Here is a 26855-nt window from a genome sequence, read left to right as displayed (position 1 = left end):
CTTTTGGATTCGGGCCTGGGAACAGACAGTTTGATTTCTGGCTTAAACACAGTTCCATCTTGTTCCTGTTTTGTGTTTTCCACCTCTGGTTCATGACTGCTGGCCTGTGGTTTAAAGGTTCTGTTTGTTTTACTCCAGATCTCTGTGGAATTCATGGCGTAGTTCCATTCCTGGCAATAGGTCATTGGGGAATGTCCTAGCAAACTGGTCTGACTATGGTTATGACCCTATGAAGAAGAAAAGAAAAAGGTGCATTTTTGCAATAGTTTGGCTACTCTATGTTTTGAGTTGTGGGGAAATGGCCACAAGGATGAATCTCTCTGTTGCATTATTTTCAGCTAGAGTTGTTCTGCAAAGCACTGGGGAAATAGGGAAAGATTTACCTCAGGTTTATGTCATAAGCTTCATCCTGCATCTTGTCCTTTCATTAATCAAGCTCCAGGAGATGCAGATCTTCTTCCTCTCTTCTACTGAGGCTGCACTGTGAAAGGATTTAAACACAAAACAGGAAGGCAGCAAAGGGCTGACACATGGAGACAGACTTCTGCATGATTTCCATATGAAATAGACATGTATTTTTTCGGTGTTGAGCTTGGCTATTTTTGCTTTAAGATGAAGCTATCACTAAATGAATTTGTTGCTAATGGGCAATGCGTTCTGTTTTGAGACTAACTACTTTAATATCTAATTTTGTGTGCCTGTGTATTATAAAGTAATGAAGAGAACATCTTGTTCACAAGAAGGCAATATACTAGGGTCTCTCTGTTCATGGAACCATTAGACCCAATAGCCATGTTTGGAACAGAAAACACTCTTATGATATATGTAATAATAGTGATACAGAAATAAATCTGATAGATTGTAACATGAAGGGGTCTGCTTGCTGGGGTACCTGTCCTACCCAGTACCTCACAGCCGGGAAGCCCCAAAGAAAAATCACACAGAGGAAATACTTCAAAATTGAAGTCAAAAGGTATGTTACTTTGGAGAAGAGATTTTTGCTTTTGTTTCTGCAGAAAATGAGAGGCTGTGGATTCATTCCGAGTTAAGAAAAATCCAGTTTGATCAAGGAAGACCATCTGAGAAATCCCCAGTAGGAACAGATGGCCCGGATGTCTAAGTTCTACAACCAGAACGGATTCAAGACTGCTGCCTGAGATGATCAAGACTCACAGGATACTCCAGTCAGGACTTGATTATAACTCTAAATTTTCTTTAGGTCCTTATAAGACTATCAGTGCCCCCAACCAGCAGGAAGTAGCTTGGAAAACTATGCCCACATTCAAAAAAATGGACTATGGATATTTTCCTTTGTTGTTGTTGGTTTTTTTTTTTTTAAGAGGAGGAAATAGTGCAGGAGAATTGTCTGTATTCTGTCAATTATGTCTTAAATAAATGCTGACTGGCCAGGCAGGAAGTATAGGTGGGAAAACCAGACAGGAAGTAGAGGTGGAGCAAAGAGAACAGGAGTATTCTGGGAAGTAGGAAGCTCCCTCCGCAGTTCTGCCCAGACCACCAGAGAGGCAAGATGTAAGCTGCCCCGCTGAGAAAGGTACTGAGCCATGTGGCTAACATAGATAAAAATAATGGGCTGACATAAGTTATAAGAGCTAATAAGTAGCCTGAGCTAATGGGCCAATCAGTTTATAATCTTATAGAGTCCTCTCTGTGATTTTTCTTTGGGGCTTGCCGGCTGTGGGGTACTGGGTGGGACAGATACCCCAGCAAGCAGGCCTCTTCATGTTACAATAGATGTCACAGTATTATTTGAAGCCTTGTTCATGTTTTATGGCTTTCACATATTTTATGGTTCGTTTGTTTTTTGAGGCAGGGTTTCTCTGTGCAGTCTACCCTAGTAGTTCTCAAGTTGTGGCTTGCCACCCCCAGGATGTCAAATGACCCTTTCACAGGGGTCACCTAAGACCATCAGAAAACAGATATTTACATTATGATTTATAGCAGCAGCAAAATTACAGTTATGAAGTAGCAACAAAATAATTTTATGGTTGGGGATCACTACAACATGCAGAATGGTATTAAGGGGTCACAGTATTAGGAAGGTTGAGAACTACTGGTCTACTCACATGAAGGACCAAGTCAGTGAACAATGTCAACTCTGCTCAGCCTCCTGAAATCCTTTCTGAGTAGGACAAAGAACAAATGAGTAATGATAACACATCCACTCAGTGTTATTCATATAACTGCATTTAATCCCCTTAAAAGTCCGTAAAAAGAGTCAGTGCTTACTTTTACTCAGGTACAAGTGGAAAATTTACATGAAGCAAAAACCAGCCAAGAAACTTGACCAAAGTCAACTCTCCAGGACATGCACAACAGTTCTGCAGAGTCTCCACAGGCTGTACCCCTGCTGCACCTTAAACTGCAAGCCACATGGCTGAAGCTTGCTCAAACTGAACATCAGAGAGATGTGGGCTGGCCTGGCAGGGTGTGCTCGGTCAGCAGACCAGAACATGCCATGCAGCACTTAGCACCAGGAAAGAACTGTACAGTTCTTTTCATCTGTAAAGAAAGAATAACTGTACAGGCAAACGAAGACCATAGCCTGGCCCACTGCAGCAGTTCCCAACAGTGTCAGCAAGTAGGTGCAGGGTGGCTGGCACAGCTGAGGTCTCCAGACAGGGAGCCCTTGCCCTGTGACAACAGTAGGAACACAGCATGGTGCTGGCAGGACAGAGGCAGGATGGCCCTGAGGCTGCCATCTCACACTGCGCTGAGAACACTCCCTAGGCACAGTCACTCTTTCACAGAGGCTTTGGATGGACTCTTCCTGTCTCCTTTGTTCGATCCACTGCAGTTGGAGAAGAGCCCTTTGTTGACTCCACACTCCTGTATCTTAGTACTGCATTCTATGCCTCTTTTTTAAAAATTAATTTTGTGTGTAGGGTGTTTTGTCTGCATCTATGTCAGAGCACCACATTTATGCAGAGCCCAAGGAAGAATGGAAAGGCCGTCATATATCCTAGGACTGAAGTTACAGATGGTTGGGAGCCACCATATGGGTGCTGGGAATTGAATCTGGGTCCTTTGGAAGAATAGTTAGTGCTCTTAATCACTGAGACATCTCTTCAGCGCCTCCAAAGCCTCTTGAGAGCTCAGCTCTGAAGTTCATCCCTCAGCATGGGGGTCAATCAGTAAAGTCCCAGTTCATTGTGGCTGCTCAGAAACGTCTCCCAAGCCTCTTTCCTCCGAAGGCAGATGTCCACTTCCTGGGGTGAACAATACCCCTCTCAGACCCACAGGCCTATCTCTCTCACTGAATATGAGATATAAGAGACCAATACACTGGGAATCAGTGTTCAGTCAATGAACATACAACAGGGATCTCATAAGACTATACCACCTAGTGACAACTCAAGTTTGTGATGTGCACTTTATAATGTCTGCACATCACTAAAGCACAGGTCAGAGTGTGCCCCAGCCATTGGTGACACATGACTCAGCTCAGAGTCTCTTAAAACCTGACAAAACTTCAATCAAAGCAGAGGTTAAACGGTGTTTGTCCCCCAAACCCTGAACTACTCTAGGCCTGTAAGCTCTTGGGCTGTGTACAGCAACAGAGACTAGAGTAAGCTGCCTCTCTCACTGGCTCAAGAACAGACTCTCAGCTGGGCCTCCTGGGTCTTGAGCACTGGGCTTGCCTAGGGTCGTTTTATCTCCCATATTCGCTGAGCTGATGCCATGGGCCCTAGCCCTTTTTGCTTCAATTAGTGTGTGAACTTTGGACTTTTCCCTCCAAATATAAAGAGATAGATAGCACTTTCTACTTTCAGCAGTTTCACCAGAGCAGCCGGGGACGACAGTCTGGCCCTGTCCCTGGATCTGGGGATCTAACCTACAACAGGAGAGAACCATCCAATGAGTATGTACAACCCACCCGCTGGAGCCAGGAACAACCCTAAAAAGGAGGGACAGGAAAAGCAGACAAGCAGGACTTGAAAATGGCTCCACACCTCTTAGCCAATCTTAAGAACATTTCCACAGCCAGCTAGGCCAGCCGCCGAAGGAATGAAAGAACAATTACCAACACCTTTGCCCCAAATAAGAAGCCAGCTCCTCAGTGGTAAGGCAGGGGGCAGTTTGCAGAAAGGTTTCATTACAGAAGAACTAACAATAATAATTACTCAGGGTAGTCAACACCAAGAAGGAACACAGGATATTCAACCCACTAAAGCGGTTTTCTTAATGAGTTTTCATTTACTGATGCAACACTGGGGTTCACATGGGGCTACAGGCCATCCAAAGTAAAATAAATAAATAAATAAATCAAAACGTTAAACATTAAGACTTTTCAAACTAAAATTAAGAATGTATTTAAAACTATAATTTCACTAAACACAAGATTTATGAATCTCTGTCTAATAATTTAAACACAAAACTCATATTTTCCTTTAATGTAAGTAGACCATTTTTCTTTGGCAAAGAAAAATTTGTATTAATCAGTTCATGGTGTAAAGGTCAGCCAGAGAAACCATTTTGTGCTAGACCTCCATCTTAATACCTAATGACTGCTTGCCTTAGACTCAAAATTCCAGATAGGTTCCCAGAAAACAGCCTCGATTCAGTGACCCCTAACCAGAAATCCACAGCAGGGACCCTCCACTCGTGACAACGACTAACTACTAACTTGCTTACAGATACTCACAGAATGTTTTGAGTCACACTGACCACTTGACAAAACAGACCAGATTTTGCTTGCTTGTGTAGATGTTGAAAGTCTTCATGTGCTTTTTGCCTTTAATAAACCTTTCGCCAATACCCCTCCTTCAGGGCAATCTCAAACTTGGCTCACTGTCATTCTGCTGGTAGATAATCAATAAGTCTTTTCATTATAATTTGGATTGAGTGTATGGTCTTTTCCCAGGGGCCAGAAACTCCATAACAATGAACTATCATGAGATAGTTAAATAGGTATTAACGAAAGAAAAAATCAGGAGAGTCAAGAAAAGCTTGACTAACGAGTCGACACCGAGTTTATTGTGTAAATCTGTTGCTGGTTTTTCTTTTAGTCTTGGGTTGGACACTTAGTTCACAGCTTTAAAAAAAAGATAGCTCAGGCGGAGGCAAACCCACAAATCCTAAACAGTCTCACCCTCCTGAGTGGCTCTCAGGTCTTCTGGGCCTGCTCCCTACCACCACTTCTCAAAGCAAATGTGTTCCTTGGGAACATGGCTGCTCTCCAGTTGCTTAGAGAAAAAGTCCGTCATTGGAGGTGGGCCGCAGATATAGAACAGAGTCTCTGCTGAAATGTGGTGTCGTATCTCCTTCTCTGTTATTCTTCCTTCTACCAAAAAACAGAAGAAACACCAATCAGGTTAGGCACGTTTGTATCCTGACCTACCACAGCTGGGTGGCAGAGCTCGCCTGCAGCACCGTGAACCTGACCTGCACCATGGCTCACTGTGTGTTGGGTCTCTTCAGGCTTCCTAGGCCTGCAGCAAGCAGAGCAGAAGATTCATCACCAGCTGCTCTTTAGAGAGCCCACAAGCTTACTTGCCTTTGTAGAGACGAAAACTGCCTTCAGTCAAGTAAATGGCTATTTTATTAAGAAATAAATAAAATCCATTCAGGATGGTAAGATGGCCCAGCACGTAAACAGGCTCCTACCAAGTCTGATGACCTGAGCTGGATCCCTGAGACTCACAGATGGAAAGAGAGAACCAACCTCCAAATGTTAAATGTTGTCCTCTGAAATCCATACAGAACTGCAAACTCTCTCTCTCTCTCTCTCTCTCTCTCTCTCTCTCTCTCACACACACACACACACACACACTCACAGACACACACACACATTTAAAATAACTTTGGCTAGGTGTGATGGCACCTTTAATCTCAGCATTTGGAGAGGAGAGGCAGGTGGATCTTCATGAGTTCCAGGCCAGTCAAGGCTACATAGTAAGACCCTATCCCCCAAACAGTAAAACAAACAAAAAATAAATAAAAAACTTTAAGGACTCCTTCCAAATAGAGAAACTGAGTAATTTAAATAACTATTAGTGGCAAATGGAACTGATTCAGGAGTATAATTTATTTGTTTGTATATTGTAGTCACAATGCCAGAATCTACTAAAAGTTGTGAAAAGTACAATTTTAATATGGACAGTAAGAAACGTATCTATAATAAGCAAATCACAAGTAAGTGTTTCTATATGAACTGTCTCAGCTTCCCTGGGAATGACATTCCCAGCAGGTGACTCCTAACAGTACAGTACCTGTGCTTAACCAATTGGCCTGTCTATCCAATAACTGCAGAGCTAGCCAGTCTCCTTAGAGGACTCACCTGTGATGTATGGCTCAAGTTCTGCATTGATTTGTGCCGTCTGTTTTGTAACATGAAAACTGCATGTAATCTTCTCAGGAAATTCATTTACTAAATCGAGGATATTTTTCTGGAATGTCAAAGAAATTGGGTCAAATTACAATTAAAAAAAATCAAACCACAGCTGGGTAGAATGATATTTTGCCTTTTATCCCAGCACTTGGCAGCCAGAGACAGGTGGGTCTCTATGCGTTCAAGGGTAGTCGGGTCTACATAGCAAATTTCAGGCCAATAAGGGCTAATGCCTTAAAACTACCACCATTTCCCTCCTCTTCTTCCTCCTCCACCACCTCCTCTATCTCTGCCTCCTCCTGTTTTTTGAGAAAGTCTCATGTAGTCCAGGTCAACCCTGAATTTGCTACGTAGCTGGATTTGGCCAGGAATGCCCAATCTTGCAGCCTCACATGTCCAGGGCTGGGATTACAGGTGTGATACACCTTGCCTGGCCCTAGTGTCTTTTCTGTTCCATTAACTTCTACATTTTAGCCCACTGTGGTGATCTGAATGAGAATGGCCACAGGCTCAGTTTGAATACTTGGTCCCCAGTTGGTAGAATTGTTTGAGAAGGGTTGGAAGTGTAGCCCTATTAGATGAGTGTCACTGGGGAGGACTCTGAGGGTTCAGAAGACTCATCCCCTTCCCAGGTAGCCCTCGCTGCCTCCTGCTTGTGTCTCAAGATGTGAGATTTTGGCTACTGCTTCAGCACTAGTCTGCCTGCCTGCTGTCACGATGTTCACGGACTCTAACCCTCTAAAACCAGAAACTCCATGTTAAACACTTTCTTTTATCGGTTATCTCGGTCAGAGCGTTCTAACACAGTAACAGAAGAATAAGATGCCCACTAAGACTCATTTTACCCTGACACTTAACTGGAAACATGTTTAACTGCCCTGGGTGAAAGGGCCTGCTAATTCTCACTTGAATTGATTAAACCTTGACAAGTCTTTTATGTGAACCTTTGCAGAGAAATCTGAACCTAAGAGAACAAAAAAATTCCCACTTATATGCATGCCTATTTATGTTTATTAGTATATATTCATTGTTTAGCGTCATATAGACACTTTCACTGGCGTACACCAAGCACTTGGGCCATATTCACCCCATCCTTCTCCTTTTACTCCCTTTCAACCCCCTAGGCAGATTCACTTCTTTCTTGTCCTGTATGCCTGAATGAGTTTTCACTGTTTAATTAGCACACAAAGTAACAGGCTTCATGATGGCGTTTTTATACAGTTTATTTTGACTACCCCACCCACACATACACTTCTCTCCTTCTGTCTTGAGCTCCTGTCCTTAAGCCTCAGTTGTCTCCTTTGCACTTAGCATTTCACGTCACCTGCTGTTTACAGACTATACAATTTCCCACACTTGCTAACAGCACCCTGTTACCTTAAACAGGAGTTCACTGGTGTTCTTGGCACTGTAGAACAGTTTTATTGCTCCTATCTCATAGCCTCTTCCTCTGTCCGCTTGGTCTCGGTGGAGATCTGCTGAGTGGCGCAGGATGGAAAGCAGGGGGTTAATCCCAACCCCTCCAGCAATCAACACGAGGTTTCGAGGGGCATCTGTGGGCTGAGGGTCAAAGAAGAACTCTCCACCCACTCTGAGCGCCACTTCAGAGTCAAGTGTGCACTGAAGCAAGAAAGAAAAGATCCTTTGGTTCTGTGCAGCACAAGTCTCAGATCAAACATCCTGTTTAAGGGAAGCCACCAGGCTGACCCTCTGCCTGTATTTCAGTATTTAGGACAATCTGCACAACTTGTTTTCAATTCTCCCAGAGCCTGAGACTTCTGGGGCTTGATTCTACTTGTTTAGCATGTAGGCTGCTCACTATCCCAACTTTGTGACCCACACAACACAGCCATTCTGGTATTAAGAAAGGGGGATTTGCTTCAGAGATTTTGCCATTAACTTCACAGGCGAGGAGCTGAGCTGACAAAAATGGCAATGGACCCAGGCAGGCAGGCAGGCAGGCACTCTGGGGTATGCACACCTTCATCAAAGTTCTAGTCCATGTTCTGACCCAGGCTGAGAAATGGGCTCCCTCCTCAGACGAGCGCTGCAGGCTTGCACTGGCACTGTGACTGCTCATGCCTCCCTCCAGAAGGCAGAAAAGCAGCAGGAGGCTGTTCGTGCTGGAAATCGAACCGGGTCCTCTGGAAGGTCTGCCAGTGGTCTTAACCACTGAGCCATCGCTCCAGTCCACTAATTAATCTTGTACTCTCTTCTCCATCAAACCCACAATCAAGATGAACCTGAACAATGACTCATCTTACAAATAAACTCAGATAGCTTCGCACAGATTTAAGTTGAACCAAATTTTCCAGAATGTGACAAGCGTGTAAACTATACTTGGATGTGTTCACTGTTCTAGAAGACCACATCCCAGGTGGTGACATGAGTGTCCTTCTGTCACCCACACAGCAAGCCTACACCAGCTGTATTTGCAGACCACGTACTGTGGTAACTGTTTTTAGGAGAAGTCCTGTGACTGTTTCACTCTATCTTGTAAAGAGTGAAGCTTTCATATGAGTGTTGGAAATAAATATTCTTTGATTATGGGTCCCTTTCCTTCCTCTCCTCAGGGGGCAGGGGATTCCTGCTAGCATCGGGTTGTATACGGAAAGATGTCTGGATTATTGTGGTTCTCAGAGAAGACGAGGTGCTGGGTATGTCTGCCTCCTTGCCTCCCTCTGAAACCAGTGTCTGGGAGGGAACACAGCCATTTACACAGTGAAAGCACAGTTGTCTCCCTGTGATTTCCTGGCACAGATGTACAGAATTTAGTCACACATCACATGCCTTTGGAGGGTCAAAACCTTGGCTCCTCTCATACCAGGTGAGCAGTAGATACTTCGGAACAGGGATTTAATTAGAAGTTCTACAACTTAAAATGACCAAACTTAGAGAAAAACCCAAGAAGAAAATCCCTTGAATTCACAAAGTAAGTCTCCTATTGGTGAAGAATTGTTAAATGAATGGAAATTCTCCCTCAAGGGGAAGAATACCCAACCTTGACTGTGTTGAATATGTAGGAGAGAATCCAGGCTAGTGAGTAGGCTTTCCTTCTGATAGCAAGGGGGCCACTGGGTCAGAAGAATGTAACTCTAGCCATGGCTGCACTGGTGACTGCAGTGCTAAAAATGTTCCTTTGTCTCAAGACTTAGAAGAAGAATCCCAAACCTGGGATGCTCTGCCCTTGCTGCAAACCTGTCACGGCATAGACACTTCTCTCTTGTCATGAGAACCTGGGAGCAAAAGAAACTGAGAAATGAGAGAGAAGCCTTTTCTTATGCCTCTTCAGTGTATGAATCAATGTCAAAAACTGAGCATGAAAAGCCACCTCTAACTTTTGTTAATTGTTAGTGGAGCATGACCCCAAAGTCAAATCACTGTATGCTCTAATACACAAACAGGCAAAAGGACCTTATCTTCCTTACAGAGCTCTGTACTAAACCTGAAAACAGGTTTTCTACATGTGTAATAGGCGGTCTTTCCACAGCAACTGGAGCAGACCACGCAACTGCAGTCTGGAACTCCCTGCTCCGCCAAAGTCCTTAAAATAAAGGACAACTTTAAAGGATCCCTGTCAACCAAGCAGCCTGCAGCCACCAGACACATTTCCACTGTCCACCCTAACAACTCAATGAGAATAAGCTCAGGAGGAAAGGAGCCAACGAAAATGGTTCCAGGACAAATCTGACTTCATAATGGCTGGCGGTAACTCCACTGGGCAGAGCAGAATCAACAACTGGCACTGTGTGCATTCCATATCCGGCTGCAGTCTGCAGTTCCCTAGTGGCTAATGAAGTCAACCTCTTCTCATTTCCTGTTTTCCCAGCCATAGGTTATCTTTAATTCTGTTATTGATGTAGGGTTCCCCTCGGTATGCTGTGAATACCATTGATTAATAAAGAAACTGTCTTAGGCCTGTGATAGGGTAGAGTAGAACTAGGCGGGGGAAACTAAACTGAATGCTGGAAGAAAGGAGGTGGAGTCAGAGAGAAGCCATGGAGCCACAGCCAGAGATGGACACTTTGGAACCTCATGGTCAAATATAAAATAATAGAAATGGGTTAAATTAAGATGTAAGATTAGCCAATAAGAAGTTAAAGCTAATAGGCCAAGCAGTGATTTAATTAAAACAGTTTCTGTATGGTTATTTTGGGAGTCTGGGTAGCCAGGAAACGAACAAGTGGCCTCCTACTATATGTTATCAGTCTTTTACAGAGAAGTTTAATCTTGTTAATTCCAATATAACTTATTCTTTTATAGTTAGTTCTTACTCTTGGTGTCATGCTCTTCCTCCACTTCCAAGTTCCAAGTGTTCCTAGTGTTTTCAACTAGAACTTCCACAGCTTCAGCTGCACACCTACGTCTACAATCCATTTTAATCCTGAAGGTAAAGTATGAGACTTAGGCCCAAGGTTTCCATGTGCTTTATGTGAATGTACAATCATTTCTATATTATTTGTTGAAAAGCTACCTGTTTCTTTAGCACTTCTGTTTATATTAATATGGTTGCACAGCCAGTATCTCACTTTATTGATCTGCTCATTACAGTACTGTTTTGATTACTATCATCTTCCTTTACTCCTAAACTTTTTTTTTTTTGTTTTTTTTTTGTTTTTTTGTTTTTTGTTTTTTTACTCCTAAACTTTTAAGTGATTCTCTTTTTGTTGTCATTGTTAGCTTAAGAGATGTCTCTTGAGTCGAGCAAGTTAGTTAGCCCTGAACTACAACCCCCAGCTGAGATGAAGGCGTACACCATCGTACACCATCCGAACCCTTTCTGCTCCCTTCTTTTTCAGAACTGTTCTTGTAATTCTAGTTCTTTTCCCTCCACATAAACTCTAGCAAGTCACTTGTCTGAATCTGCAAAAACAGTTATATTTTTGTTGAGTTTTACAATAAATCCACCAATCGGGACTGGGGAAATGGCTCAGAGGCTAAGGACACTGCCTGTGCCTCCAGAGGACCTGGGTTCAATTCACAGCACTCATGTGCAATTTACAACTGTCTGCAACCCCAGTTCCAGGGGATCTGATATCTTCACACCAATTCACATAAAATAAAGTTAAAAAAAAACCCCAATAAATCCACCAATCAATTTAAAGGGAACTGTTCCTTGTTTGAGTCTCCCAATTTAAGAACACTGAATGTCTTTGATTCTTTTCATGAGATCGTGATGGATAGTTATTTTTGTTTCTTTTCTTTTCTTTTCTTTTCTTTTCTTTTCTGAAGAACCATATGAAAGTTGGTCTTATACTGGGGGATGGGCCAAAAATGTGATCTAATTTCCAAGTTTTCACCACACAAAAGGTCTCTTTAGCCCCACTGACATGTTACTGCCTAGATATGGCCTGTTTATAATTCTTTGTGTGGCTCTTCCCCTAACCCAGCCAAACTGTAACCACTAGATTCCACCCTTCTCCCCGCTGTTTGTGTGGGACAGTGCCAGTGTCTACCCCCTATGCATTTTTGCTGGTGTTCTGGCCAGATCTGCTACTGGTTTCCCTCCTTGCCTTACTTGTAGTTCCCACACACGAGAGTACTCTGCAACCTTTACAAACACAGCAATGAGAATAAAGTTAGTTTTTGCTTTCTGTTTTCTTTTTTTTGACTGTCAATGATTTCCAGAAAAAGAATGAAACAGTACTGAGTTTCTGGATACATTTGGTAAGCAAGAAAGCCCTGAAACAGGATGGAGGTTGTGGGTAAATATAAAAGACATACTATGGTATGGAAGAAGGGGCAACAACAAAAAAAAAGGGTCAAAAACTAAAGTTCATTTTGTTCCTGGCATTCTAGTGGGTAATGGCAGGTGGTGTAGGCAGGCATGGGGTAAACCTTGTGAGACAGCACGAGTTACAAGCAACATTTAGAACTGGATGAAGAGCCCGTGGTGATCAGTGTAGAGCACCAAAGACTCAGCGTTAATGACCCCTGAGCACTACTCTGTAACCGCAAGAGATTCCCCTCCAGACAGTAGGCAGAGTCAGTTCCTTCCTTTGGATGGTCATAGTGAGACTGTTTATGTAACAGCTGATTTTCAAACGTTTGTGTAGAATGCTTCCAATCCTTTTAAAACACAGTTCACAAACACGGTTCTGCTTCTCCACCCTTCCTGGAGAACTCAGTGTGAGTATGCTCACAAGTTTCCGGTCCTCCCACTGGACACCTTGCCATTCAGAACCCTATTCTTGCAGGTCTGGGTTACAATTGAACTAAGCACGCTGAACACACATTTAATGGAGGTAGACGGAGATGCTCAGATCTCCAACTTTAAAAGTTAGTTGAGGGCCTAGAGAGAAGCCCAGCAGTTTAGAGCACTTGCCACTCTTACAGAGGCCTCAGGTTCCATTCCCATCACCCACATGGTGACCCACAACCATCAGTGACTCTGAGAGAAACAGAAAAGCACATGGTGTGGAGGCCAAAAAATGCAGGCCCATTTCCACCTCTCTGCTGGTCAGGTCAGAGAGTTTGGAGATTGACAAGCACAGTTGCTCCTCCTAGCTCAGGAGGTGACTGCTTGGTTCTTTTGAAATTAAGATAGCTCATTCTAGTAAGTCCATGCCATCCTGACAGGTGGTCAGGATATGCAAATGTTTTCTGCTCCTTCTTTAGCAACTATGAGGTCACCTAGGGAAGGGTGGTCTTCTTTGCTACCTAGACAACAGAATGCTAATGATTTGATGTCTCAAAGTAATAAAGCCACTGACTGGGTGATTTATCCTTTGTATTATGTTAATAACGTCTATGTTGGGTATAAAAACCGTGGAAAAATAAATGCGGGTAGAATTTCAGGATTTCAGTAACTGGAATGCCCTCCAGATACTTTCTATTTTCTGTCTTATTATTTCTATGCGTCTTCATATTCTTTACTTATATTTCTTCAATTCCCATGCCCCTTCCCTGGTAAGAAGTATGTCTGTCGAGGTCAGTTCTCAACAACATGATACACAAACAAGCATTCAGGTAAAAATATTCATACCATAAAATTAAATAAATTTAAGAAAAGGTTTTCCTTAAAAGGTCTTTGCTTACCTCCTTGTGAACCCACATAGCAGGAGGGTGGTCAGTGTATTTCACTGCCAACTCTATTATTCTCTCTCGGTCTAGCAGTTGGGGACTGGAGCAAATTGAAAACCCACCAACGACGGAGACTCCTGGGATAAAGAAATCAACCCTGAAAGGACAGACAAACAAACCATTCCTGTTGCAGTAGCTAAGAAACTGCCAACAGCAGGCAAAGAAACAAATCGACAAGATTTTAGTTAGACTAAGAAAATATAAACTACTAACTTAATAAAAGAGGGACAACCATAACTAATCTTACAAAATAAAGAGAATTCTTCAGGAATTTTCTGAAGAACTGTTATGCTAAAAGCTAATTTACATGAACCACATATTACTTAAAAAGACATCAACTATCAAAAATGGCACAAGAAGAAACAGAAAAACCTGATCAATCTACATAAACTCAAAAGACTGAATTAATAAAACGTCACAAAGGAGAGTTCTGGTTTGGATGGCATCACTGGTGAGCTGCACCACACACTTAAAGTAGAACTGATGCCAATCCTCCAGAAACCACCCCAAACAAGAGAACAGACATGTTGGAACTTACTCTAACGAAGCTGCGATCACCCTGATATCAAAGACACTGAAAACTGCAGACCCAGTGGTTCTCAACCTTCCTATTGCCGTGACCCTTTAACACAGTTCCTCAGGTTGTGGTGACCCCAACCATAAAATTATTTTGTTGCTACTTCGTAACTGTAATTTTGCTACTGTTATAAATTGTAATGTAAATATCTGGGTTTTGTGATGTTCTTAGACAATCTCTGTTAAAGGGTCCTGACCCACTGCTATGGACCACTGTCTATTCAAATAAAGAAAAATTCTGAGACTACATGGTTAGCTTAACATCTGTCCTCATCATTTTTTTTTAAATCATCTTGAGAGCTAGGTTCAATGAGAGACTCTTCTCAAAAAGATATGCCCAAACTGAAATGACCCAGAGTCCTTCTCTCCTAGTGGGGGACAGGTACCCACAAAAGTCCTTTCCAGAGGAAAATGTGACACCTCTTATCTTACAGGGAAAGGGAGCCACCACTCACCACTGGCCAGCCTTAAAAGAGAAGTCTTTGTCAGCGACAAGCAAACGGAGGCTCTTCACTGATGGAGACTCATGGGCAATTTCACACACCTTAGCTGTAGCCATGACCTGAATCAGCAAAAAGGTTCGGGGCTTAGAAACATGCTGTTTTGGAAAACTGCCCAACAAGGCAAAGTACACACTGCTTTGCTCTGCCCTCTATCAGGTGGTAAACCAAATGAACTCTATGAGACCTCCTACAACACTATTTTATTCTGAATACAAAAATCATCCCTTATAGGTACTGTGTAACTAGTATCCATCTGAGCATTGGACTAGGTATCCCGAAGAGCGCTGTTAGTGAGATGCCCTCAGCAACCCTGCTCGGCATCTACTACCCCCCTCAGTAGTAGGCCAGGTGAGGTCATCATTGCTTCTGAGGAAGAAGTCCATAGATGCTAACAGCAGACTTTCACAGAAAGCAGCTAGCACTGTTGAAGGAGCAAAGAAACGGTAAGCTGGGTCTGTACTCATGCACTTCCTGCCTTCTGCTTTGTGAGCCAGGGACTCACTTTGTAGCCCTGACCGACCTGGGACTACTAGGTCAGGTTGGCCTTGAACTCACCCACCTTGCCTTGGGCTGTGATTAAGGTGTGTACCACCACGCCTTGCTTGAACGCTTATTTCTTAAATTTTTCTAATTTATTATATTTTTCCAAAATATAAGCAGTTCATGACCTTAAAACAAGAACACACAGAGCCCTTTCCTACCGGGAGTTTGGGAAGCACCGCTCTCAATGCACTTTCTGAGAACTTCCAAGCGGAGAGACTTGGGAACTAGTCATGAAGGGTAATTCGTGCCTTAGCACCCATCAACTGCAAAAAATGTCTTCACTTCCTTTATTCCACCTCTGCTCTACACTTCTCTTTCTCCCCTAAAGCTGGGACATTGTTCTAAGGGTCAAAGACAGACACAGCTTCCCTCAGATTCCTGCTCTGCAATGCCACCTGGGCAGTGGGTAGATGATCAAATGCAGTCCCTTCAATGGAGGACTCCTAGCTAGCCCCACCAGGAGATGCTCTAGAAACTTCCTACCCTGATGCTAGCTCATATTGGCCTTTTCTTCAATCAGACTTCCAGGTCCAACCAACTCTTAATGAGGGGATGATTTTTCACAATGCAGTAGAAAAGTCTCACTACCTCAATATAGCTCCCAAAATTTCCATCCTTTGCTGTAAAATGCCTTGCCTCTCTTTCTTTGCATTGTAGCTAATCCGTTATTCTTCCTGTCTTGGAGAATAAGTGGGTGATTTTCTATGATAGCCCCAAAGACTATACCTTAAAAAAAAGGGGGGGGCAGGGTCTTTCTATACAGCTTTGCTATGTCTACCTCAGCGCTATGATTACAGATGTGTGCCACCAGGCCATGTCCTTTCTACATACACTGTTGGTCCTCACCCTACCTGTGACCTATACTGCTAAGCAGCTACCAGTCAGCCCTTTCTTCACATCAGCCTTTTCTCTAGCACCTTCCTGTTCATCAGACATGATATACGATGCCACTGGCTTTATCTTGAGCAGTTCAGAAGAACACAGCTGCTAACAGAATGGACTCTGCAGCGAGATGGCCCCACTTTAATCTTGGCAACACCACTGACCACCATGTAACCCAGGGCAAATGTTCCAGCCCCCTTCAACTAGGAGCTGAAACCAGTAACACCTCTGCCTCACAGCGCTGCTGGGAGCACTGAAGTAGCAAATACAAGCAAAAGCACTTCTAATGCTGCTGGCTCATAGTAAGTGCATATTGTTTGCCACTTACTTTACTGCATTAATTTATTTTGTATCATATATTGCACTTCATCCATTTATTATTATATATGCCACTGCACAGCACATCCCAGGGGAACTGTGGGCATGGATGACAAGGACCAGTACATTGTGGTGGACTGGAATCATGAATCCACTGTAGCCTATCAATTATGCTATGGGAGCAAACTAGAAAGTCTTTAAAGTATTGCAAAACCTTGCCTTCCATTCCTTCCTCTCCTGAAACAAGTTCCCTTAGTCTACACAATCCTCCTGTACTTGTTGCTCTTCTGAATCATAGGTAACCTGGTTTCGGTTTAGTGATGAAATTGTTAACAACATAGACCTTTGAATAAAGTTTGCCAACATCAGCTCTAATTTATCTACCCATCTCCAGATGCCACAAAAAGAGTACATACATGTTTGCAATCAAAACCATGTTTAATTTACAACTGATGGGATTTCACTTTCATGAAGAAATCATTAGCAAGCTTCACATTTATACAACCAACACTTTTTTTGTGTGTTGAAAAATCTTTTCAGATTTATCAATGGGAAAAGGATTTCCTATATGCCTATAAACTTACTCTGCTGACTCATTCTACATCTCAAAAAGAAGACAATCAAAGGAATCAGCAATCACCTTTAGCACCGAGGCAACTCTAAAGGAGAGCTAAGTTTTCAAAGTACTATCTACATACCTGTATGTTAAAGAGTCTCCTGGTATTAACACACACAACTATGGAGGCAATATGTCTAGTCACATTTGTGGAAGTGCATAAAAACAGGGTTTATCTTGCCTCACATGGACTTCTAATACTAAACTAAATATAACTGACTATGTGCGAAACAACTGAAAAAGTAAAGGCAAGCATTCACTGTGTGTTTTTAAGTGGAAACAGGGTTACTCACTGAGGTAAAGGGTGAGGATCCTCGGCACCCTTCAGCTGGCAGGTTAGCTTTCTATAGCCTGAGTATGATTGACAGTCTGCAGGGGAAGGGCAGTGAGCTCGTCCACCTTCCTGTCTCAACTGTCAGTGCTGCTCTGACGAGCTAGGAGGTGCTTCTACAGTGGGGCGAACAAGGACTTTGAGACATGATGGCAAAAAAAGAAAAAAAGGTAAGCCATTCGTCATGTGTAGAGGCCTACAGTTCCCTCTCCTACAGCATGCCCTCAATGTGCCTGTGCAGAGGGCGCCTAGTCCCGTCTGTGCCCCCTCACCAAAATAGCCCGTTCACACCAAACTTAGTGGAAAATCTTAATACTGCTCAGCCACTGCTTCCAAATCAGCTATCCTATCCCCTGCCGAGGACATTCCAGGGGAGGAAAATAAAATTTCCCTGACTGTCCCACCACGCCCCAGAGATACAGACCTCCCGTCGGAGGACACTTGCAGTTCTCTCCAAGTGATCAGTTTTCCTTTTGGATTTCATTATGCTTTTTAAAAGAAGGTAAAATTAGATTAGTAAGCATTATCCTCATAACATAACAAAACTAGCTTCCCCTGCCGAAAACCATGGCTATCAAAAATGTGATTAATTGTAGATTTTACAAAATAGCAAACCTCTGCCAGTGCTAAAATGCACACTTATTTCCAATCTTATAGCACTGAAGCCAGGATGCTGCCCCTCTTAAAGGACCTCCCAAACCATCAGGAGATCAGGGTTCGAGAATCAACCCAAATTGCAGCAAAGGCCGACAACTCACCTGGTTAGAGTAAGGTGACGCAAAGTGCTGGCTGTTAATCTCCACGAAGCAGCCTGCGTGCAGATGGCTCCCACAGTGCTACGAGTCAACCCAGGAATCAAGACAACACGGGCCATGGCGCTCCTGCACAAATGGAACTGAAATTTCAAATAATTTTCAGAGAAAAGTAGAGAAATGCGAGACTATGTTAGGGGTGGGGCAAAGGGCTGTGGGGGCTGAAGAAATGGCTCAGTGGTTAAGAATACTGGCTATTCTTCCAGAGGACCTGAGTTCAATCCCTAGTGCCCATATGGCAAGTAACTCCAGTTCCAGGTATCTGATGCCCTCTTCTGACCTTTGCAGGTACCAATACACGGTGCACAGACAAATACACAGGAAAAACACCCATATACATAAAATCAAAGCACCTACTCACACAATGGAAGAAGAAAATCAATTTCTAAAAATTGTCCTTTGATTTCCATGTGTATCCCCGGCCTCCCCTCACAAATGAAGAATGAAAGAAATGTAATGAAAAATTTAAATAAAATTGCTTAAGGATTTGGATTGAGTATGGCAGAACACGCCTTTAGTCCTAGCACTTGGGAAGCAGAGGCAGGTGGATCTCTGTGTGTTTGAGGCCAGCTTGGTCTATAACTGAGTTCCAGGACATACAGGGCTATACAGACCCTGTCTCAAAAACAACAAAACAAAACAAAACAAAATAAATGTATTGCTCTTCTAGAAGACCCAATTCCCAGCAACTATATCAGGTGGTTCATATCTACTTGCAACTCCAGGGATCCAACTCCTCTGGCCTCCTCCCTCCCCCCCCCCCCCCCCTCTCTCTCACACACACACACCACAGATAATTAAAAATGAAAATAAGTCTTTTTTGGGGGGGGCAGATTTTCAAGACAGGATTTCTCTGCGTAGCCCTGGTTGCCCTGGAACTCACTCTGTAGACCAGCCTGTCCTAGAACCCAGAGAACTGCTTGCCTCTGCCTTTTAAGTGCTGGGATTAAAGGCATATGCCATTACTGCCCAGCGAAAAATAAATCTTCTAAGAATTACTATTTATAAAAGCTTAAAGTTCACAAATACTTAAAACAAATAGATAATACCATTTATAACAGACCAAACTAGCAACTCTCCAAAAGAAACAAACAACAGTGGGCAAAGTGTGATGCATTCATGCACTATACACAGCATCAATGACAAAGAATACACTTTACTTACATGCAGTAATATTCAGTTATAGGCTGCAGGTATCAAATGGCATCAAAGTAGCTAGACTCCAAAGACTCTAGACAAAAATAACCTAGAATGCTAGAAATTAGTCTTGGAAAGTGTATGGCTGCTGAGTGCCTCAGTAGAAAAAAATCTTCAAACTGTACTTGTAGCTAGATACTTTCTGTCTGTATAATATACTTCAGTAGAAATGAAATAAAGACTCTCAACACTTTACTCTTGTTTTCTTTTTGGCTTTATGAAATCAGCCCAGGCTGGCCTATGACCTCACCGTGTTCTCTAATCTGGCCTCAAACGTGGACTCCTCCTGCCTTGCAGTGGGTACAAGCATGTGTCACCATCCTACCACTTTATGTCTTAAAGTCACAAGACGAGCAGGTACGGCACTGATTAAGAGTCAGGCCATTTACTGTGTGGCTCCCATACCACTTTCTTCTGCCATTTAAAAAATACTTCTATGGGCGGTGGTGGTGCATGCCTTTAATTCCAGCCCTCTGGAGGCAGAGGCAGGTGATCTCTGTGAGTTCGAGGCCAGCCTGGTCTACAAGAGCGAGTTCCAGGATAGGCTCTAAAGCTACAGAGAAACCCTGTCTTGAAAAACCAGAAAAAAATTTCTTAGCCTAAGACACCCACATTTTTCATACTGTACATTGGTTGGCTCTCTCCTAGGGGCTTTGAGAATGAAGTGTGAATAAAACATGACTCCCAAGCACTTTAGAAGGTGCTAATTGATTGATTAGAAATAGTTTAGTGTTAGAATATTTAAGCCAACAATGAAGCTTTTGCAGTTTCTCATTCTATGGAATTTATTAAAGGCCAAGCATGAGGCAGGCACTTGCCTAAGGTTTGGAGGGGCAGGTTGGAAGAAAGCTTCTGGGGAATTTAGGTTCTAATAGGTAGAGATAAAACTAAAGGAATGGATATACCAGGTAGCGATGGAAATGAGAATTTCTCAAAAGCCACAGCCCCCAAAGTATTCTCCAGACAGATAGCCTTCCTCCTGTCCGAGCCCCCTTCAGCAGTGAGGAACAGCCGTGCTACTGGCTACGTTCCCAGTGAGTAGGAGAGGTGGAAGGCTTCTGCTACCTCATGAACCTCCCTTAAATGTGTTAAACCAAAAACAGTGTGTTAAGTCACTGAAAGCAAACAAGCAGAACTTACTTAGAAACCCATGGGATTCTGGGGGTCCTCAGCTGGCCGACACAATATTTTGGTCCTGGTATGATACTAAGACCTCTGGATTCACACCAGCTGGAACAGAGCAATTTTCCACATACCGAAATGCCCACAAAGTTCCTGTGAGGGCAGAGACAATAAATGGGTAAGTATAAAGACAGGAAACAGAAAAGGCCCCATCAAGTCTCTCTTGCAAAAGAAAGTGTGAATCCCCATAGTAGTGTTTACTTGACACACACACACAGGCACTGGGTTTGAGCCTCAGCACCAAACTGAAGGGAGGGACCTTCACTGCAATGGGAGGTCTTCACTCTCAACTCCTCCCTGCCATTAACCCTTCCCACTTTGTGACCATTTCTTTTTATTCCTCATCTGCTGCTTCTTGATATTTCATGGTCTGAGTTCAACTCCTGCAACTTAGGGGACCCACCCTATGAGATACCCTCCACACGGTTGCATCCAACTGTCTGTGGCCGTTCTTCCTGTCTGACCTCAGGTAGTTCCCCTTATGATTTTGCCCAGTTTGAGCTGGTGCTGTGCTGAAGAAAGTAAAATCTTAGTCAACAGTTTGAAAAACAGCTATAAGACACTTAGGATCAAAGTCTCTATCATTAAGTTCATCCTCTGGTGAAAGATGAACATTGTTCCACTAATATTTTTGACAACCACTGCTAAAATAAATGCTTTCACAATACAGTACACCTTTAGTGATTACGCTGTTTAAAACAGTCTACTCCAACAGATTCAATGCAATGCCCATCAAAATCCCAGCAAAATTCTTCAAAGACCTCAAAAGAACAGTACTCAACTTCATTTGGAAAAGCGAAAAACTCAGGATAGCCAAAACAATCCTGTACAATAAAAGAACTTCTAGAGGCATCACAATCCCTGACTTCAAACTCTTCTACAGAGCTACCGTACTGAAAACAGCCTGGTTTTGGCATAAGAACAGACAGAAGGACCAATGGAACGGAATAGAAGACCTGGATATCAACGCACACATCTTCGAACACCTGATCTTTAATAAAGAAGCAAAAAATATCAAGTGGAAAAAAAAGCATATTTAACAAGTTGTGCTGGCATAACTAGATATCAACATGTAGAAAAATGAAAATAGACCCGTATCTATCACCATGCACAAAAATCAAGTCCAAATGGATCAAAGACCTCAACATAAAGCCAGCCACACTAAACCTTATAGAAAGTGGGAAGTACACTTGAACGCATTGGCACAGGGAACCACTTCCTAAATATAACCCCAGCAGCACAGACACTGAGAGAAACAATTAATAAATGGAACCTCCTGAAACTGAAAAGCTTCTGTAAAGTAAAGGACACGGTCAACAAGACAAAACGACAGCGTACAGAATGGGAAAAGATCTTCACTAACCCCACATCAGACAGAGGTGTGATCTCCAGAATATACAAAGAACTCAAGAAATTGGACACCACAAGATAACATAATCCAATAAAAAATGGAGTACAGACCTAAATAGAGAATTCTCAACAGAGAAATCTAAAATGGCTGAAAGACCCTTAAGGAAATGTTCAACATCCTTAGTCACTGGAGAAATGCAAGTCAAAACAACTCTGAGATTCCATCTTACACCTGTAAGAATGGCCAAGATCAAAAACAGTGAGGACAACTTATGCTGGAGAGGTTGAGGGGAAAAGGGAACACTTCTGCATTGCTGGTGGGAATGCAAGGTGGTACAACCCCTTTGGCTGTCAGTGTGGCGATTTCTCAGAAAATTAGAAAACAACCTTCCTCAAGACCCAGTAATACCACTTTTGGGTATATACCCAAAGGATGCTCAATCGTGCCACAAGGACATGCGCTCAACTATGTTCATAGCTGCTTTGTTTGTCATAGCCAGAACCTGGTAACAACCTAAATGCCCCTCAATTGAAGAATGGATAAGAAAAATGTGGTACATTTACACAATGGAGTACTGCACAGCAGAAAAAAATAACGACAGCTTGAATTTTGTAGGCAAATGGATGGAGCTAGAAAACATTATTTTGAGTGAGGCAACTCAGACACAGAAAGACAATTATCACATGTACTCATTCATAGCTGGTTTTTAAACATAAGGTAAAAAAAAAAAGCCTGCCTACAAACCACAATCCCAGAGAACTTAGACAACAATGCGGACACTAAGAGAGACTTACATAGATATAATCTACATGGGAAGCAAAAAGTAGAAAAAGACAAGATCTCCTGAGTAAACTGGGACCATGGGGACCTTGGGAGAGGATTGAAGAGGGTAGGGGAGAGGCAGGGAAGGGAGCAGAGAAAAATGTAGAGCTCAATAAATATCAATAAAAAAGAATATAAAATTAAAATAAAAACAGTCTACTCCACTCAACTGGCAAACTAAAGAAAGTTAATTTTCAAAAGCTGTTCTTTTCAAAGTCTGAATTTGTTAACAGTACCATGATCAACAGTGTCACCTACTGGCAAAGAAAGGCATTTTTATAAAACTGTGCTCAACTGGTCTTCTAAGCTTTATTCTAGTCCTTAAAGTGTATATGTGTGTGCGTATATGTGCACACGTGTGTGTATTTATTTAAATCAGACTGGCAACCTGGTTCTTTATAAAATTGTGTTCAATTCACCTTCTAAGCTTTATTCTAGTCCTTAATCTAAAGCATATATGTATGTGTATTTATTTAAATCACACTGGCAAGCTGGTTCAGTGGGTAAAGGTGCCTATTGCCAAGCCCGAGGAGCCGAGCACGAGATGGGTGCTGCCACAATTAAAGGGATGGGGGACGAATATGACAGAGGAAGTAGGAGTGATGAAATGTGTGGGTGGGGGGTCTTTGTAGAGGCCTCTCGGGGTGAGGACCACTGAGCCGAGAGCAGCACCCAGAGGCAGCTGGGCAGACACGAAGGGGCAAACACTACAGTAGAGATCTTGGCAAGAACAAAGCCTAAGCAAGAAGAGCCAGGGCCAGTGTACCTGGAGAACAAGCTGGGTGACAGTGACAGGGAGATGTCTACCTAAGTGTGTCCTGGGTCACAGCAGGCCAATGTAAAGGTATAAACCTCACCTGATGGGCACGAGAAGCAACTGAAGAATGTCAGCCAACCAGAACAAGGACATGATCTCACTTAGATTTTTAAAAGATTGCCTGGGTTGAAGCAGGAAGTTGGACTTAGTCTAAGATTCTGGTAGAGCAGTAGTAGCAGAGCTGTCAGAATGGACAGTATAGAAAATGTTTGGATATCTGGGCCTACAACTTGCTGTAGGAACATCCCTGCTGGCTTCCTCTCATCCTGCCTGAACTGGATCATACACAGCAGAGTTATTCATTAAGAGTCTGATTCTAGGATCAGAAGGATCCAACTCAACGCCATGAATTTCCAGCTTTGCCTTAGCAAACTCTTCAGCCCCTAAACCTCATTTCCCAATGCTAAAGATACAGCCTATCTGTACCCTACTGTGTTATTTGAATGACACAATATGCATAAGCATTTTAGAAACACAGCATCAACAACCATAAATAATCACTCATTATTTTTTCTTTTTAAAAGAACATAGATGCAAATGATTGAGAAATTACAAAGAAAATCTAGCTGACCCCTGGTGGTGTTATGAACAGCTATGGCCTCCATAAACTCATGTGTTTTGAATGGTTGGCCCATAGGGAGTAGCACTATTATGAGGTGTGTCCTTGCTGGAGGAAGTGTCACTGTGGGGGAAGACTTTGAGATCTTATATGCTCAAGCTACGCCCAGTGTGGCTCACAACTACACTTGCTGTGGCTCAGTCTCCTTCTGCTGCCAGTAGATCAAGATGTAGAACTCTCAGCTCCTCCAGCACCATGTCTGCCTGCATGCCATCTGCTTCTTGCCATGCTGATAGTGGACTAAATCTCTGAAACTGTAAGCCAGCCTCAATTAAATGTCTTCCTTTATAAGAGTTTCCATGGTCATGGTGTCTATTCACAGCGATAAAACCCTAGTTAAGACACCCTTGTAACTTCAGGTTTTAAGATGACCAAGAAAATTGTTTTGATGAGTCTGAATTGATTCAAGACTTGGGGTGTAGCTAAGTCAGAAGAGCATGTATCTAGCATGCATAAGACCCAAGGTTTGATTCCCAGTACCAGTAAACAGAAATGTTTTGACGTTTATTTTTTAAGTATTTTTATTATTTTATGTGTATGAATGTTTGCCTACATGTCTTATGTGTACCATGTGTGTACCTGGTGCTTATGGAGGTCAAAAGAGGAAGTTGGATCCATCGGGACTGGAGCTACAGACAGCTGTGTACCTCAATGTGGGTACTGGGAATGAAACCCAGGTCCTCTAGCAGAGCAGTGAGACTATTAGCCACTGTGTCAATTGTCCTGCTTCATTTTCTTATTGTTTTTCTGTATATGGGTGTTTTCCCTGCATGTACAGCTGTGCACCATTCCTGGTGCCCTCGGAGGCCAGAAAAGGGTGCTGGAAGCCCTGGAACTGGAGCTACCGACAATTATAGGCTTAAGTGTAGGTGCTGAGAATTTAACCTGGGTCCTCAGGAAGAGCAGCTAGTGCTCTTAACTGATGAACCATCTTGTTAGTCCTTTGCTTGTTTTTTAAATAATAGACCTAAGAATTTATACATGCTATGAGCCAAATATGGATGCAGCCAATCATGTGTATGCCTGTGTGTGTTCACTCTCCACTGTAATTTTTGAGCTAGTCTCTCCCTGGACCTGGAGTTTACCAATTGGTTGGCCACTGCTCCGGAGATCCACCTGTCTCTGTGCCTGTGCCTCTTCCCATCAGTGCTGGAGATCCATATACTTTACCTGCCAAACCATCTCCCGACCCACAACTACATCCATTTCTGCACATTCAAGAATGGCTCATAAGAACGAAAGATGGTTTCTAACCGTGATCATCTGAACTAAAAATAGATACTGGAAAGTCAGTTATTTCCTGTGTCCCAGAGGCTACCTGGGAAATATTTGTATTTATAAAGATACAAGACTTCCACAGAATTTTTCCTTTGCCCAGACAGACTACAGTTAACCCTCAACAGGCTACAAATATCTCCTAATTGCTATGTAAGTCTCTAGTTATGCAAAAAAGAACATGAGATCTTTGAAACAATCTTCCATATACTCATTTAATGCAACATCTGGATTTTACGCCCCAAAGACTTCTCTGCCTTTAGAGCTTCAAAATGTAGTGTCCTTTCAATGTGCAGAAGGTTGGTAACTTAGGCAAACTGTATGTACTTAAAAGTTAAGTGTAAGTTATAGAAATGCAGGCTACATTAGTTATACATGAGTATAGTGTAACTGTATAAGTATATAGTATAACTATTAATTCCCACGCAAAACAATATTAGATTTCAATCTTTTCTCAGAAAGGAAGAACCAAAGAATGCAAATTTCCAACTCCGAGAGTCCATCAAGTCAGACTCGGGTCCAGGATCTTGTTCTGCCACAGTGGTTTTTCACCACACTGCACTCCTCCAGTGAGACCTGAGTGAGATCCTAGTAACACAGTGATGCTCCAAAGTCTCTGGTTGGAATCAAAGCAGGCCCACCCAGCACTGCTCTCAGGACAGAGGTCTTTTCATTTGCATTTACCTTTTACCTTCAAGGAAGAAGCTGCATGTTGACAATACTACCAGGAAAACCATTCATTTCTTTTCTTTTCTTCTTCTTCTTTTTTAAACCAAGAACTAAAATTCACATAAATAATTTGTTCCTGGTCTTTGGAGACAGGCAGGTCCCTCATTATGCCTAGATATGTAATCTTGGGCGAGATACCTAGTCTCTGAATCTGAGTTAAAGATAAGTGAAATAGAGTTTTGAACCCCAGGATCAACAGAATTACATTTAGCGCATTAGGTGGTCCGCTAAAACCCCCAATAATTAAAAGTGATATTATTAACGCTACTGCACCTATCACTGTAGTGAATTTTGCAAATAAGGCTAGAACTCATCCCTGTCTTACAGATCTCGGTCCCCTACAACACAGCTCAGGGTGTCTGACGTTGGCCTGGGTGAGACAGGCAGCGAAGTACCTGCAGGCAGGAACTACAACAGGCCAGGCGTCCCTCTGCGCTCAAGGTCGCCTGAAACGCAATTCCAGGACAGCTGTGTGTTCAACCACCGCGGAGAGCTGGAGAGGACGCTGCGTGGCTCCCTGCGCCTCAGGGACGAGGCGCCCCCTCTCTAACAAGGGCCGCAGCTTCCAGCCAACTCTTGAAAGGTTCTCTGAAGTCACCGATGGAGGACGAGACTCCAGAGGCCAGGAAACTAAGTACTCTTTCACGGCCCAGGCCCAAACTCCCCGGGCCCCGGAGTGACGTAGCAGCCGCGCGCGAGACCCCTCATACTATTGGTCACTGCCACCCAGTGGGCGGAGCGATGCGCAACCCTGCTGCGCAGGAATCACTATCTTCGGGCCCTAAGCGCCCAAGCTCGGCTATCTCCAGGGCGACCGCGACCCGGTCACCCATTTGGCCGCGGCGTCAGA

At 43.1% G+C, this 26855-nt stretch overlaps 1 protein-coding gene across 3 annotated transcripts; it reads right to left on the bottom strand.

Moving 5' to 3' along the window:
* Positions 1-4973: 4973 nt before the first annotated feature.
* Positions 4974-26760, bottom strand: Oxnad1 (oxidoreductase NAD binding domain containing 1). 3 transcript variants are annotated; one of them, XM_048421656.3, is made up of 9 exons: positions 26401-26760; positions 20351-20485; positions 17960-18082; positions 17626-17689; positions 14464-14570; positions 13388-13529; positions 7727-7969; positions 6299-6407; positions 4974-5302 (listed from the first exon to the last, which is right to left on the bottom strand). In XM_048421656.3, the coding sequence occupies exons 3-9, from the start codon at positions 18073-18075 to the stop codon at positions 5148-5150; spliced, it is 936 nt and encodes a 311-aa protein (XP_048277613.3). In that variant the 5' UTR covers positions 18076-18082; positions 20351-20485; positions 26401-26760; the 3' UTR covers positions 4974-5147. The 3 variants fall into 3 exon arrangements, with proteins under 3 accessions (XP_048277613.3, XP_048277612.3, XP_085543956.2); XM_048421655.3 differs by having other exon boundaries at positions 17960-18096; positions 26401-26753; XM_085687830.2 differs by lacking the exons at positions 20351-20485; positions 26401-26760 and adding an exon at positions 17164-17338 and having other exon boundaries at positions 17960-18035.
* Positions 26761-26855: the final 95 nt, after the last annotated feature.

This window comes from Myodes glareolus, chromosome 5 (genome assembly GCF_982192425.1).
Source record: "Myodes glareolus chromosome 5, mMyoGla1.1, whole genome shotgun sequence".
Taxonomy (NCBI): domain Eukaryota; kingdom Metazoa; phylum Chordata; class Mammalia; order Rodentia; family Cricetidae; genus Myodes; species Myodes glareolus.
The sequence above is the reverse complement of the archived record's forward strand: the minus strand, read 5'-3'. Positions and strand labels throughout refer to the sequence as shown.